This window comes from Azolla caroliniana, unplaced genomic scaffold (genome assembly GCF_043228905.1).
Source record: "Azolla caroliniana isolate FFs.n. ecotype wild unplaced genomic scaffold, voAzoCaro1.0.p SCAF_12, whole genome shotgun sequence".
Classification (NCBI taxonomy): domain Eukaryota; kingdom Viridiplantae; phylum Streptophyta; class Polypodiopsida; order Salviniales; family Salviniaceae; genus Azolla; species Azolla caroliniana.
Window position 1 is genome coordinate 5,266,192 of NW_028230447.1, and position 16,941 is coordinate 5,283,132.

A 16,941-nucleotide genomic window follows, 5' to 3' on the forward strand; every position below is an offset into this window, starting at 1 on the left:
TGATGAGGGTCTATTTCATATTATATTTCTCATCACCTTCAACCTTGTTTAATATTGTCATTACTAGCATTCTCTCTCTTATCCTATCATTTAAACTTGTCTCCATCCCCGTATCTGTGAAGTTCAACACTTTGCATTAAACATTCTCAATTGCAATCATTCGACACTGAAATATGGAAAAGAGATGAAGAAATTTTCAGATGGGACATTCGACATTGTCTTGTAATTGACAATTTGCTAGATTTGGGCTTTGAGATTGGATCAAAAGCTTGCATGATGTTAGCCTCGAAAGGAACATATTTATAGGTTGTCAATTATTACTTGCATACATTTCTAGTATGTGCCATGTGTACTATGGTGCGCTAAAAAAATTTCTCCACATTAGGATACGTTCTCTCGACAAAGTGTAAGCATTGGCTTTACACATCATGCAAGAGACTATAGAAATGTATGGACTTGAACATTCGTATGATCTTACATTCGTTACAAAAAGCCTTTATCCTTTATCGTCACATGTTTTAGTTCGAAACCATGAAGAATCTACTACAAGAATATGGGCTTTGCAAATTCTATCCCCAAACAACTAACCATTAACAATCCACTTCAAGAAAATGGGCTTTGTAATTTCAGTTTGAATAATTAGATATAGGTGCCCATGCCCTTCCTACAATATTATATCGGTTATAAAAGCTTTTGGTGTCTGGTTTTTGTATACCCTGACAAGAACTTTGACAATGCCTTTATCGAACGTATGCCTCTTTATCGCCTCACTTTTATCTTAGAAGGAAGGAAAAGTTTGTTGTCAATGCCAACTTGCTCATTGCATAAAAAAAGGTCTACATACGTCCTTTTCACAAACAAGCATGATGCGCAACGATGGACATCTGTGTTGCACCCCCTAGCACTCTTGCCGACAAGGAATTCCGGTATGCACAACAGTGGTGAGATTGAGACGAAGGGCGGAGTGTTTGTGCCAATGACGTCTCTAGAGAGGAAGAACGAAGGCCTACCTACGGAGGAGACACACACACACACACACACACTCAAGCATGCAACATATATGTGAAATGAGCATTTATGTTTGGAGGACAAACACACACACACACACACACACACACACTCAAGCATGCAACATACATGGGAAAAGAGCATTTATGTTTGGAGGACAAACACACACACTCAAGCATACAACATACATGTGAAACGAGCATTTACGTTGTATCGGCTTGTTCGATCGTCCGGGGGAGGAGAGTCAGACTAGGCAACTAGCCACTTCTTCTTCTATTATGTACATACAATTGACTACAGCTACTACAACTACTAGCAATAGAAGAAGAAGAAGAAGAAGAAGAAGAAGAAAGAAGACGAAGAAGAAGAAGAAGAAGAAGAGGAAGAGGTTCCATTATGTGTGTGTGTTTTTTTTATAGGAAGCCAATATGAATTGAAAATGTAGAGAGAGAAAGTGCTAGTGAGAGAGAGAGAGAGAGAGAGAGAGAGTGGCGGCGCATGGAGCTGCAGAGCGCTACGCCGCCGTCCCGCCGCCCATCTTTCCATCGCTCCGCCTCCGCCTACGCGAGACTGCAGAAGCAGCAGGCGGACATAGCCGATGATCTCTCCTCCCGCGCCACGCGCTCCCGCCGATCCTGCATCCTAGCCGCCCTTCTCGCCTCCTTCCTCCTCCTCCTCGCCCTCTCTACCTTCCTCTTCCTCCACTTCCGCTCCATCTCCTCCATCTCCTCCTCCTCTTCCTCTCAAACTGCAGCAGCTTCCCATTCTGAATCCTCTGCAGTCATCGAAGCCGCTTGCAACGCCACTTCTTTCCCTTCCGCCTGCATCTTGCTCCTCTCCTCCTCCTCCTCCTCCTCCGATCCTCCCTCCACTCCCCTCCACCTCGCCTCCCTCAGCCTCACCTTCGCCATCGCCTCCGTCAGACGAGCCGCCTCCCTCCTCTCCTCCGCCTCCGCCTCCATCTCCTCCCCGCCTCTCGCTCAATCCGCCGTCCACGACTGCGTCGAGCTCACCGCCCTCTGCGATGACCTCCTCAACACCACGCTCTCGATCCTCCACGCCATCACCCTCCGCTCCGGGGCGGCGGCGAGCCTGCGGGAGATGAAGGTGCAGCTGAGCGGCGTGCTGGGGCACCAGCTGGCGTGCGAGGACGAGCTGGAGGCCGGCGCCAGGAATTCGAGTGCTGCGGCGGCGATGGCGATGGCGATGGCGATGGCGTCGCTGCAGGAAGCGCAGGCGAACGTGACAGTGACAGTGCGGATCGCGTTGGGGATAGTGGATTTCATCGCAGGCCTGGGGAGCGATCTGTCGTCGTGGAAGAAGATAGCGGGAGGGAATCTTCACGTGAGGCGGCGGAGGCAGCTTCTGGCGGCGGCGGCGGAGCGGAGGCGGGATATGGATGAGTATCCGGAGTGGCTAACGGCGGCGGACAGGCGGCGGTTAGACGGAGGAGCGGCCGCGGTGGCGGCGGATGCCGTGGTGGTTGCCAAGGACGGGACCGGGAATTTCAGCACGATCCGGGCGGCCCTTGACGCGTGGGCTCCGAATCGGCCGGCCGGATATATTGTGTACATCAAGAAGGGGGTCTACGAGGAGTACATCGAGATCACGAAGGCCATGTCCGGGATCACGATGGTGGGCGACGGCCCGGGCGCTACCGTCATCACCGGGAGCAAGAGCAATGTCCAAGGCATTGCAACCTCCCTCACTTCCACCGTGGGTATGTTTTGTTTGTTTGTTTGTTTGTTTCAGTTTGTAAGTTTGTATACACTAGGATCCCCAAGGTACATAGTTTGGAGGGAGGCCTGACACCTAGCTACATGAGGAAACATGTAGAAAAACTTCATCATAACATGTCGTTTATACCACGGCTCACATTTGGGCACCAGGAGTGTATTACTATAACACACTTAACTCAACGTGCGCGCGAGAACAATGCATATGTAGCTAGCTAGCTAATTCCTCATGTTGCGACTCGGTTGGCTAGGCATGTAGAGATTGCACGAGGGGGACCAAAACGACCCCTAAGTGGGGAGTGGGGAATCGGGGGTCATTCCCCCACATTCGAAAAAACATCTGGGAATTCCGGACGTGGAACGAAATATATTCGGTTCCTTGGATTAGGATGATGGAGTTTTTTTTCTTTCGTGTATCCCAATTTCGTTTCTCTTGGCGGTGAAGGTCATGAAATACTTTGCGATCGAAAATAGATTGTATAATTGATAAGGAAATGTCTAAAACATCTCGACATGTACATATTCCAACGCTGGAGATTACAATGATGGGGTCTTATGGGTGCTGGTTTCATTTGAAATAGTTTTTGGGAGAAAATAATTTCTATGCAAATGGTTAAGCAAGCACAAATGTTGTTCTAACTTATCATCAAGTAGTCTAACTAATCACTAGCCTCCCCGACCGAGGTCCCATCTAAGGGCAAGTTGTTTAGGGTGCATTGCACTATGTAATCAACACTGCATTCGGTCTCTAGTTTGGTCTTCACCTATAGGCTCCTACCTCCTATTTCCATCTGTAAGTGATTTACTTAACATGCATGTCCTAAGGATTAACAAGTGAAATGCTAATGTATGACATGAATTAAGACACGTACAAGAAATTTGTAAGATGGGGATGAATCGATCAAGGATAGAAGTCATGGTATAGGGAACAAATCAATCAAATGAAAAAGTTCATAAGAAAAGGACAATACATAGAAAAAGATTTGTAACAACTTTAATATATTATTTCGCTATGGTCAGGTATGTAAGTAGGTATGCTCTATGTAGATGATTTAGTATACAATCTTTTTAAAGGATTTCCCTTCGGTATTATATATGTTTTAAAATTACTTAGTATGCTTTTACCAATAATCTTCACTTCTTACCAGTGACCTCCACGTGGAAACCATTGTCTTTTCGAAAGAATGTTAGTTACAACTTACAACAAGTATATAATATATCAATGTACATGTATATATCCTACACAAGAGGCCAATATATACGCTACGAAAAATGATTTGTCGGCACCGAAAGAGTTTGGTTTATTTCATGTTTACTGAAGAATCTTGGTTATTCCTTTTTTTTCTAGTGATGAAACCACAAGGTTACAAGTTGGTGGTGCTTTTCACAAACAAGGTAAACAAGTTTGAACCGGTCATGACATGAGAACACCAGGTTTACGTACACATTCCAATCAATTCAAAGAAACAATGCTTTCAGCGTACTGATATTCATAACTACACTAAATTATGCAAGCTTTTGGGGACCACCATATCTTAAAACATTTATGCCCATATTAATTTGTGATGAAACAAAATAGCCTTCCATGACATCTCTAAGGAGTTCTTTTGATTAAAGTTCCAACTCTTGAAATACATTAGTAAAGGAAGACGATAGGGACATAGCATCCTTCACTCCTACTTTCCATCTGGCAATGCTACCAATAATAAAGTTGTTATAAGATTAATCATCTCTCATAAATGTAGATAGAAGTTTCATTGAGGGAGACAACACGGTGTATGTCGCAATGCTGCCAATATGAAAGTTGTTATAAGATGGACCTTATCTCAAAAATGTAGGCACAAGTTTCATTAGGAGAGACACTACGTATGTGACAATCCGGCCAATGTGAAAGTTGTTATAAGATCGATCGTACCTCATAAATGTATACAAAAGTTTCATCCTAGGTGGTTCTTGATCCTTGGAAAAATTCCTATAAGGTAATATTAGTATAGGCTATAACCACAATACTAGTCATAACAACAATTATATAAACACCACCATTGACAACAACAATAATGATGCCTTATAAGGATGTAATGGAGGATGGTTCCTTCTCCTTGTCCTTTTACAGTTATAAAAGGTGCCCATTTCATGGCTCGTGGAATCACCTTCCGGAACACGGCGGGCCCGAGCGGCTACCAGGCGGTGGCGCTCAAGGCAATGGCCGATTTCGGCATCTTCGTCACTTGTAGCTTCGAAGGCTACCAAGACACGCTCTACTCATCGGCTCTCCGCCAGTTCTACACCGGGTGCACCATCTATGGCACCATTGATTTCATCTTCGGCGATGCGGCCGCAGTCTTCCAGAACTGCCAGATCATCGTACGGCAACCGCTACCCAATCAATTCAACACATTGACAGCACATGGCCGTCTGGAGTTGAAGGAGCCCACGGGCTACAGCTTCCAGAAGTGTGAGGTCAAGGGGGACACGGATCTCCAGTCCAGCATTGTCAGCTACCTCGGCCGCCCGTGGAGACCCTATGCTTGTACAGTCTTCATGCAATCTATCATTGGTGGGCTCATCAATTCTGCGGGATGGACCCCATGGGATGTGAGCGCCGATCCCTCCCCCGCCCTCGTAAAATACGGGGAGTATCAGAATTCTGGAGCTGGCGCCGACACCTCCCTTCGTGTCAAGTGGCCAGGCGTCCACTCGGCTCTTACGGAACAAGAGGCCGAAGAGTTTACCGTGGACACATTCATCTCCGGCTCCTCTTGGCTCCCTAATGCTAATGTTCAGTATCAAGACTCCCTATGAATCCTGCAAATGTATATAAATAATAAGACAGCAAGTCCAACTATTCCATTCCATGTATAAGCCACTCTAATTCCTCACTCTTTATAGTTCCATGTAGTTTGTTCCTAGAGTGAGCCTCTTAAATGCCTACATGTGCTTTTTTACCACTAGTGCACATTGTCAAACCTATGGTATGTTGAATGTTATCTTCTCTATTGATGGCGGGTGGCCAAGATGCAATTCTCATTATCAAGTAGTAGTGGATGTCATCTGGTTAGGGGCTTTTGTGCTCATGTCCTCCCATCTTCCTTATCACCTTAGAACTCACGATTTCGGATTTGGTTGTGTGGAAACTAATCAGGAAATTGTGATCTCCTTTGTGGGTTTAAACTATCAAAAAATCTTCATATTTGAAGCTATAATCGTATGACTTTCTTCACTAAACGTAAGGTTAGCAAGAGTTCTCAACAATATCACAAGATTTGAATGAAAATGTTATGGACACAACGTATAGTCACTAGTAAGTGAAGGGTATGCTCCCTAATGTTAGAAAGGGATTCATGTGATTGGATAAAAGGAACTATAGGTGCATGCATATTCATGAACTTTGACAACCAATGCATGAAGATTCTTTTAGAAAAGCACATCTATTGAAGGGGGTAGAAAGAAATGTAAATATGAGGCGTAGCTACTTTCACAAAGCACATTACGTTTGATGGCTGAAGTCTTGAGACACTAGTAGTGCAGGGTACGCTTTCTTTGTGATGATCATGTTACCGATTCGAAGGGACTAGTCATCTTAATATCCGTCGGTATAGGTCGTCGATGGTAGGTTGGTTATGTCTTGATCATAGCTTGGGGTGGTCCAGAGGAATGGGTTCTTCTATCCAATCTATACACATTTCTTTTACTTTAGTTTGGTCTATTGATTAGTAATAAATATTTAACATAAAGACTCACAACATTCAAACTACGTTATTCTCAACGTTACAAGAAGTATACTCTTCACTAAACTTCTTTCTCACTAGAGTTGTCAGCAAACATAATAAGATTTGGATGTTGAAGAGTTGCCACGTGTACAATAGCACAATTCTAGATTAAAATGTATGATTATCAAACACAAGGGGCTTGCTTTTTCCGTGATTTGATGAACTTTCGTTGCAAGGATGGTTTTTTGGTTAGTGAGGATAAGCAATGTAAACTTTACTCAAAACTATTGAGATATCATGCTCAATCAACACATGCCTGCACACGCACACCCATGATTCTAATATTATCTATAACTTTGCATCTTTGAAGTACAAGATGAACCCATTGCGTGGCAAACGATGATATTCTACAAAGATATGCATGACAAGAAAGATACAACATAAAATCCATTACTTGGGTTAGAATGCGAGTGGCAACCCTTGTCATGTATTGTCTAACAACATGTGCAAACACACACACACACACACACACATTGTTGGCTACATGTAAGATGCCACTTGAAACATTGAAGGATGTGTGGAACAACTTGTACTACATGTTCTCTACCAACACACATGCTACAAGATTCAACTCCATCAAGAGATGAATGATATGATGTAAATCAAAAGTCTTGGTATGTTTATCAACAACTACACCTTGAAGATCAAGAGTCTCTTTGAATAATTGACTTCGATCAACACGAGAATCAATGAGGAAAAGATGGTGTGAATATCCTTTGGGAAAACTATCACATACGTTTGGCTTGTTGAGAACCACCATTAAATCACTCTTTACACAAATTGGAATTTGGCATTATTCAGTAATCTTCAATTGATGCTCTTAATTGCAGGTTTGTTGACAAGCAGAGAACAACATAATTAGAGGGCACCATTCCATCCAAAAGTAAGTTGATTCACAGATTTGACATGAATTGGAACAAGCAAAAAGAAGGGGGAGTTTCCAAGCTACAAGAAATCAACAAATATATAATATGGGTTGCTAGTAGTATGGAACTCCTCTTCATTGTCTTCGTTATGGAATTTGACTATAAATGTAGAAAATGTATTTTCCATGGTTATGGAATCGATGGGCAACTTGGATATAGCTTGTGGATAAGATGCATAAAAAGTCAATAAAGGAGGTATATAAGTTAGAAAGGTTGTATTTAAGGATATTGTACCTTTTGTTAATGAAAAAGAGAAAACTCCATTGATGTAGATGCTTTTACATGTGCTTAGCCATGTAACACTATTGTTGGTCAACATGATGATCCTCAAAATCATGATGCTCAACACAATGATGTGCAAAATGATGATGTTCAACAAGACTATGTTGAGAATGATGTTTTCCATGCACAACCTGATGGTATTCAAATTTAGGAATCATTAAGGAGATCTATGTGTGTTTCCAAACCACCAAAGATTCGTTGATTATGCAATGCTAACAGATGTTGGTGAGTCTTCATGTTACCATGAAGCCCTTTTTATCTGTCCATGCTCCAACTATGTGGAAACAAGCAATGCAAAATGAGTTGGATAGTATCCATAAGAATGGAATTTGGGATTTTGTGCCTTTGCCCAAACGAGGAAAGCACTACCATGTAAATGGGTGTATAAGTACAATGTTACACATTTGATAGTGCTCTTCCAAAATACAAAGCTCGCATTGCGGCAACGGGTTTTACACAAGAACAAGGAGTCGATTTTGATGAAACCCATCTTAGGAATAGCCAAGTGTGTGAACACCCCACTACTTTGTATCATAACTCATGTGTCATAGAAATTAGTCCTATGACACATAATTAGTAGGTAATTAAGTCTTCACCTCTTTCCCAAGAGGTGGTTATAGTGAGAGAATATAGAGAGAAGGTGACTACATAAGCACCTTCTCTTCTTCTTTGTAACTGTTGGTTCTTATTATTCTTGTTAATATAGTTTTCTAATTTTTTGTATACAATAGACATTCGGTGAAGTGCGTGTCCACTTAAGTGTACGATCAAACCAAATTTATATTTGTTCCAAACATTTAGAAAACAATAAAATGATCAACAAAAATATGATTTGTAAGTATTTCTCTACTTCATGCCAAAATCATATAAGTTCATTTGCCTACTTTTAGCTATACGCTTAGAAACAATGATAAAATTTGTTTCTTGAATAATTCGACAAGCACTTGATAAAGCTGATTGTACTTGCTTTGCTTTTTCAAAACTCAAATAAGTTGTTGTTGTGATTGAATTGAGCATGAGTTCACTATCAACAATATGTTTCAAGAGTTTAGGAATAATCACATCTTCCTTTAAGCATCCATGTATGTCTTGAATCTCAACAGACTCAGAATCTGAATTGTTTTCATCATATGCAAGTGGTTCATTGGGGTTGGAAGCTTGTGTTATAATTTCGTCAATCTCTTCAAGGAGATTTTGATTAAGTTTTTCTTATTCATTTGAATATGCATTTACACATTCCATGATCTCATCTCGAATTTCTTCTACATGTGCATTTTCAAGCAAATTGCAATTACATAACAAAGCAACAAGATCATCAATGCATTGATCTTCCATTTCACTGACTTCTGAATCAACATCATTAACACGAAATGATGGAATAATATCTTCCTTTTTATAACAATTAAAAATTGTCTCCTGCTTGATCTCATTCCAAGCAATAACAATGAGATTCATGACATCTAGCAAATATGCCGACTTTCCAAAAGCTAAACCAATAAAGCCTCTTCTCATACATTTAGCAACATCTTCCAAAAGAATATTAACATAATATGGACTATCATGATATGCCAAAATTTCTCTTATCAAACGATATTTGTACCTCTTTTTCAAAGCTACAATGATTCCCATATCCATTGGTTGCTTCCAAGATGTGACATTTGCAGGGGAAAAAATCACTTTGATAGCATCATGCTCAAATGCTTCAACATGACCAGGTGCATTATCAAGGACTAAAAGCACTTTGCGATTAGTTCGAGAATGAACAAAAGGTACAAACACTTGATCAAACCACTTATCAAAGCAAGGGATATCAATGCACGAATTTCTTTGCGTTACATAAGGTAATGGCCACGAATTTCCAACAATACAAGCAGGTTCCTTAGCCTTATCAATCATAATAATTGGAACTTTTTCAATTCTAACTACATTACAACAAACAACTAAGGTAACTCTATCTAACAAATTTTCTTACCTCGAATTGTTGAAGGATCTTCGCTAGGCAAAAGCACCGTGTATCTTGGAGCAAATCGAAAAAATGGGAAAAAACAAACCAGTTTCATCCATATTGTAAACATTGCTAGGATCATAATCATTGACTATAGCATAAAGCCTTTCCAAAGAAGCCAACAATTCAGGGTCATTTCTATCAACTGCCCCTCCTTCACCATATAAATTAATAGTATTCAAACATTGGTGATGACGAAATTTCCTAAACCAACCCCAAGTTGCTTTGAACTCATCATCAGAAATATTCATTTCTACCGCCAATCGTCGAGCCTTCTCCATCATAACAGATGGAGGCAATGCAATTGACAGTCGAGGAGATGCATCAATATAAGCATACAAACATTCTTCTAATTCAAGATATTTTCCTTTTGATCCTCTAAAAGTTTTGTTTCTTGCATTGTGATCTTTTTGTTGAACACACAATCATATCTCATCCTTCTTCTTGATCAAACTTCTAATAGCGGATTCACTTACATCAAATTGTCTACCTATGTTACAAAGAGAAGGAGATGATGGTTATTCCACTAACTCCAAAATTTGTAGCCTTTGTTCATCAACCCGAAGAGAAGTCTAGCACCTAGCTTATGGGTTGAATTCATCTCTGTAATATGCAATGCTAATTAGCTAAATTCACCTCAATATTTCGTTCCCTACCAATCAAGTGTAGATGTACAAAAACCTTTTGAAGGTTTAAACCCTTTGACATTTAATGTATACGACCTTATTTAAGTCACAAATAGCTTAAAATTCATAGATGAATGAATTGGGTCTTCTCTAATTAAGTTGGAGTATTATCCATCAAGGAGGCACACATGTGAGGATGTGGATACAATCTTGACCTAATTTCGTTGAAACTTTGCTTTGGAGCAAGACTGATGATGTGAACCACAAATCCAATGCTACCATTAAATAGGTTGGGCATGGGTCTATGAAGAGAAAACTTCTAATCAATTAATCGATAAATAGCTTATTGTGTGGACTAACATGAAGGGAAAACTATTAATCGATTAATAACTTATTATGTGGACATATGTACAAGAAGGGAAAGCGATCAATCAATTTTGTGGATTCAAAACCCTACTTATGGATATTTTCCCTACCCTATTTCAGCCACATATGTGGATTATTTCTCCTAAAACACATGCCATATCAACTACAACAAAATATGTGAATATCAAACTAAAGATATCATGCACAATTTCCAAACAATTAACACATTTCTATCTAAATTATGCACAAAATTAGAACCTCCTTTCTCTTCCTTCTCTCATATTCATTCAGAGTCATAGACACAAAAAAACAAACTGAAAATAAAATACATACCTAAAGACAAATTGAGGAACAAGAACGTGGTGAGTGACGTGGATTGGAGTAGCGTTAGGAGCATCAACTAGCTTATTACAGAAGAAGAGAGGGTCTTTGTGATGCCTGGTTGGGTTGCGCTTTTTGCAAAAGAGAAGAGAGAAAAAAATTTGGGGATTTTTTTTTTGACTTAAAAAGCCCCAAGTGCGTAGTTGAGTTAAGTGTGCACTTCTTCCTTGCATTCGAAGTGCGCACTTAACCAAATGTCTATTGTATTTTGTTTTCTTTCCACCATGGTCATCAAGTATTGATTGTGTTCGTAAAGTATTGTTCTCCAATGGTCAACTACTCTAGGGTCTAGACAATGTAAATTAGTGAAGATGATGGCCACAAGGACAAGCTTTTAGTCAATATGACAAGCTTGTTGTTAGGGGCCAAGCACAAAATGACTAGTTCATCCTCTAAGGGTCCTGACCCTTAGATATTTGTGAATAGTTTGTTGAGGTGGTTGCCAAATTTTGACAAGCATTAAGAGGAAGTTACCTTCTCGAATGCTACAATGTGAAGTGGACATCGATACACACTTAGTAGTGATTCTCCTTTAGTTAATCTACACAATTAATCATGTACATAATTAATCACTTATTAATACTTATTAGTAGAATCTTAGTTCAATACTGAATATTGAGGGAGAACGAAAAAAAATAAGAGTCAAATTCATTTGATTTTATATTAAGTACTTGACAAGTTACAAGAGAGGGTAAATATCTCTCCTTTCCTCTTTTGATTACAAGTGCGCAAATGATTTTGAATCAAAAGTGGAAGACATCCAAGTTCTAGGAGAGTTGAATATGTTTTAGGCCATAATTGTAAATTTAAGAATGTCATACATGTAGCTTGGGGATAAATCTTTCTAGATAAGATACGGCACACCTAATAGAGAGAGGAATTAAGAAAAAAGCATCTACATGTGTAAAGAAAACAACAAGCATAAGTATATAAAACAACACTAAGTGTGAAGATAAAAGCCACAACAAGATATAAGAAATAAGCAATGACAAGTGGAGGAAAAAGTAGCAATACGTGTGAAGAAAAAACAGTGACAAGATAAGGAAAAAAAAGAATGCCAAGAGTGAAATGGTGTTCGTTTACCTATTGTTGTGTCATGCTTTGGAGGAAAAGGCTTATAAAAGGATGGGTTACATTCTACATTGGGGGAAGAAAAAGCAAGCCACTACACATTTGTTTAAGAGGTTGGACTAGGTTACAACAAGGCAACAAAGTAGAGGGGTCATCATCTTTTGAAGGAAAGTCCAAATTAAGTGTTGGCCTCGTTATTTTCCTCTTTAAATTTTCTATCTTTATAGCCTGTTTTCTTTCGCTTTTCTAAAAAGCGAGGTGAGGACTAGACCTTGAGAACTCCAGCCCTTGCAATTTCAAGGCAAACTTGTCTTTGCTTTTCATTCTCTCTTGTAATCAGCTTACCCTAGTGGTAAGTCATTAGATTACTAGCATGTTATGGGTTCTATACCCAATGTTTTCACCTCTCTATTACGCCATACATATCCTCGTAGTTTACTAGATGCCACTTTAGAATGTCAGGGTTGAACCCAATGGACAACCTTACCAACTGAGCTACATCTATTTAAGGTCTCTATCTCTCTATTTCTCTCCATTTCTTTTATCTATGTTTTTAGTTTTTTTTGATGATCGGGGACACATCCCATTATTGTAAGTTGTAACCAATTGTCTCATGGACCAAATTTGGTCATAGAAGACATTAATATAGCTTTCTTTCTCTCTCACACACAATTGGAAGATTGAGCTTGCTGTGGGTGATGGGGTAAGATCATGCACATAATACATATTGTTCATAAGCAAATTTTTATTTTTTAACAAGCATTATTTTTCACCCTCCGGGTTTGAACTCTACTTGCCTCCGGGTGCATGCCAGCAGCTTCATATGCATTTCCCATGCAGATATATGCAGCACCGCACATTTTATCCAGCTGTATTATTTCTTCGAAGACCGACCTTCCAAGCTCCACATTTACCCATGTCCGACAAGCACCCAAAAGTGTGGATAGTAATGGATGATAATCTGCAAATGGCATCTTATCGACGACAAATCTGGCATTGTCAAAATCTCCTGCACGACCCAAAAGATCGATCATGCATGTGTAGAATTCTACAGCGCATGGTTGATACACAGCACACACACCATAAAAGACCACATGCCCTTCTTCGATCAGCCCTGCATGACTACATCCATATAGCAGGATAATGAAACTAGCCAAATTTGGCATAATGTTTTCACCTCTCATTTTGTTGAACAGCTCAAAAGCCCTTTTGGCCTGACCCATCTGAGCATACCCAGCCATCAGGACATTCCAAGAAACAGTATCCCGAGTTTGAAGCTCCTCAAATACTTCGGCTGCTTTTTCAAGCAGACCACATTTGGCATACATGTCAACTAATGTATTGCCAAGCATCAGATCTTTCTGGAGTAATAATCCCTGCTCCTTTACCTCGGTGTGTATTGCTTTTACTATCGACACAGATCCTTCACTTCCACAAGATTTTAAAACACAAATATAAGTGACCACATCTGCAAAGACACTCTCATTCAGCATCTGCCTGAAATTTCTCATAACTGCAACACTAAGGCCTTGTCGGGCATACCCTGATATGAGTATGTTCCAAAGCACCACATTATGTTCTGAAAGTGTTTGAAACACTTCCTGTGCTTTTTCCAATGCACCACATTTGACATACATCTCCAGCAATGCATTACCAACATCAATTTCTGTCTCTAAAGACCCCAGTTCCTTAATTTCAGCATGTATCTCTTCTCCAATGTCAAGACATCCTATGCTCCCACATGCTTTTAGCCCACAGATAAAGGCAACTGAGTCATAATCAAGACACACATGCCGCATCTGCCAGAAGAATTTTAGTGCATCATAACCAAGTCCATGCTGGGCATACCCTGTGATAAGTACACACCACGCCACCCGATTCTGCACTGGAAGTTTTGCAAATATTTCGTGAGCTTTTTCAAGCATGCCACACTTAGCATACATGTCCATCAATGCAGTGCCCAGCATTAAGTCTTTTTCCAATAGACCCTTTTGCTTGAGCTCAGAATGTATGTTTTCTCCCATATCCAGAAGTCCCCCATTACCACATGCTTTCAGGATACAACTAAATGTTACAGCATTTGGTGCAATCCCCTCACCTCGCATTTGCACAAAGCATTCAAGAGCTTCATTGGTTCGTCCATGCTGAGCATACCCTGCAATCAGAGCACTCCAACACACAGCATCCCGTTCAGGAATCCCTTTAAGTACCTCGTGCGCTTTCTTGAGCACGCCACATTTAGCATACATATCCACCAATGCAGTACCTACAATGGTATCTACCTTCATAAACCCATGCTCATTGACCTCAGCATGTATCTCTTCTCCAATTCTGATCAATCCTATAGTTCCACAAGCTTTCAAAACACAACTAAAGGTTACAGCATTTGGGAAGATGCCTTCGCTGCGCATCTGCCTAAAGCATTTCAGGGCTGCATTACAGAGTCCACGGTCAATATACCCCGTTATAAGTATACTCCACGAGTAAACATTTCGCCATGAAAGCTCTAGGAAAACATCTTCAGCTTTTCCCAACTCTCTACACTTGACATACATGTCCACTAAAGTGTTCCCGAGCATGATGTCCGAACCCAATAAGCCCTGATCTTTGACCTCTGCATGGATGTCTTCTCCCAGCTTCAGGGATCCAATGCTTCCACAAGCTTTTAGGGCGCAAGTAAAGGTCACAACATTCGGAGTATTCCCCTCATCCCTCATAAGACGGAAGTACTTTAAAGCTATGTCACCAAGGCCGAGCCGGGCATACCCCCCGATGAGTGTACTCCAAGTAACAACATTTCTCTCCGGAAGTCGGTGAAATACTTCATCGGCATCATCCATCTTGGAGCACTTGACATACATGTCCACCAATGCAGTGCCAAGCACGATGTGTTTTGGCAAGAAGCCCGACCAAATGACCCAAAGATGCACCCTTTTACACACATTTATCAACCCCAACCCACCAGAAGCTTTGAGAATGCAAACGAAAGTGATTGGGTTCGGAGAGATGCCCTCAGCACTTTGCATCCTATGAAAGCATTCAAACGCTCTGCCGCTGAGACCATTCTGAGCAGTATACCTGGCGATGAGCATGTTCCATGATACAACATCTCTGTATGGAATTCCTTGGAGCATCTCATTAGCGTCTGAAAGATGCCCAGATTTAGAGAGCTTATTAAGCTGGGAATGACTGCTAGACACATGACTTCGGAGGCTGTTATTCTGTGCAAGGGATTGGATGAACCGACGAAGAAAAAGAAGAAGAAAAGGAGCAGTATTGATGCCTGTGTAATCATGTGGCATTTCATCTTTGCAATGCTCTGCTGGAATCCATGCAAAGCAGTATTGAAGAAGAAAAGCCCTGATTGCTCAGGATCCATGGCTACTTATTTGCTCACTAACCATACCATGGCTAATTTGCTCACTAACCATACCATGGCTAATTCGCCCACTAACCATACCATGGCTAATTCGCCCACTAACCATACCATGGTATGGTAAATTTGCCCATTGACCGTACCATGGCTAATTTTCCGTGTAACCATGGCTCGGTAGAGGTAGATTCGGTTCCAAGCATGGTCTGGTTGAAGGCGAAGGAGATAAGGGGATGCAGGATAAGATATGTGAGACTTTGGTGATCGACGAAGTCCCTGTCGTTGTCGACGAAATTAGCTGCAAATCATGGGGTAGTATGAACGAGACCCTAATAACCAAGTCTCGGAGTGTGGTCTCGTAGCAGAAGCAAATTAAGTTGGACGAGTGACACTCGCCTCCAAATGAGAACCATGCTTGGCATATGCAATTTCCTACTCATTGTGAGTGGAGTGTGTCTTGTAATGAAAGATTTGTTTCCTTGAGTGTTAAACTAACACATCCAAAGGGGGGGTTACATGAGTACTAGACTAGCTATTTTTTAGGCTAGACAAACATCAATCAATTCATGAATATCTATTAATGAGATTATCGAAGAGAATGCCTATGATCTATGTGAGTTCATCAAATTGACATTTATAAGAGGTGATTCAAACTATCCCCTTATCAACCCCAAATAACACAAAAACAAATTCTCCATTCATAGTATGTGTGTGGAAAGGAAAATCTTTGAAATCGAAAGGTTGTGCCTTGTTTGATGGTCTAAGTTGAAGAAATAATTTCATAATTTCATTTCTTTCCATGTCCACTGGAATTTTGTTAATTTGTTGAGGGCCACGATTTGTGTGCACCTAGATTTATTGATTTCTATGGCATGGAATTTCATTGAGGCAATAGTGTGTGTGTGTGTGCACGCGCGCGCTTACGCGTGAGGCTCTATGAATTAGGTAGGCACAACTAGGTGTGTGTAAAGAAACAAGCATCGGATGATTCACCATAGTGAGTGAGTGAGTGTGTGTGTGCCTCAAAAGATGTTTTTAAGGAGACAATTGGGAGTTAAATCCACCACCTCCTATCAAGTTATGCTCTTAGAAACAAGTACAATACCATTTGGTTAAGTGTATGCCCACTTAAGTGTGTCATTCTATTAAGTGCACATTTTATAGATGTTAAAATCCAGATCAAAAAAATATATTGTTGCATGATGAAATTACATCAAGGTGATGCCTAGGGCATTTCATGATCATTTCTATATGTATATGATATGTGCACATCAAATTCTACCACTACATGGCAAAGTTTGCATATACACTCTTAGATACTCCAACTACACGATTGATCTCAGTTACTAAATGATGTGAAGAAAATCAAAGTTGGCAAATCACTATTTGTATGTATT

General features: G+C 40.5%; 2 protein-coding genes across 2 annotated transcripts; one reads left to right on the top strand and one right to left on the bottom strand.

The window, feature by feature from the left end:
• The first annotated feature begins 1,433 nt into the window (after positions 1 to 1,433).
• LOC147856928 (pectinesterase 3-like) lies at positions 1,434 to 5,692 on the top strand. Its single transcript, XM_087328751.1, has 2 exons — positions 1,434 to 2,728; positions 4,858 to 5,692. Exons 1-2 carry the CDS (start codon positions 1,507 to 1,509, stop codon positions 5,544 to 5,546), a joined length of 1,911 nt encoding a protein of 636 aa, XP_087184877.1. The 5' UTR covers positions 1,434 to 1,506; the 3' UTR covers positions 5,547 to 5,692.
• A 7,231-nt stretch (positions 5,693 to 12,923) lies between these two features.
• LOC147856929 (pentatricopeptide repeat-containing protein At2g03380, mitochondrial-like) lies at positions 12,924 to 15,550 on the bottom strand. Its single transcript, XM_087328582.1, has 2 exons — positions 15,415 to 15,550; positions 12,924 to 15,316 (listed from the first exon to the last, which is right to left on the bottom strand). The coding sequence occupies exons 1-2, from the start codon at positions 15,548 to 15,550 to the stop codon at positions 12,924 to 12,926; spliced, it is 2,529 nt and encodes an 842-aa protein (XP_087184708.1).
• Positions 15,551 to 16,941: the final 1,391 nt, after the last annotated feature.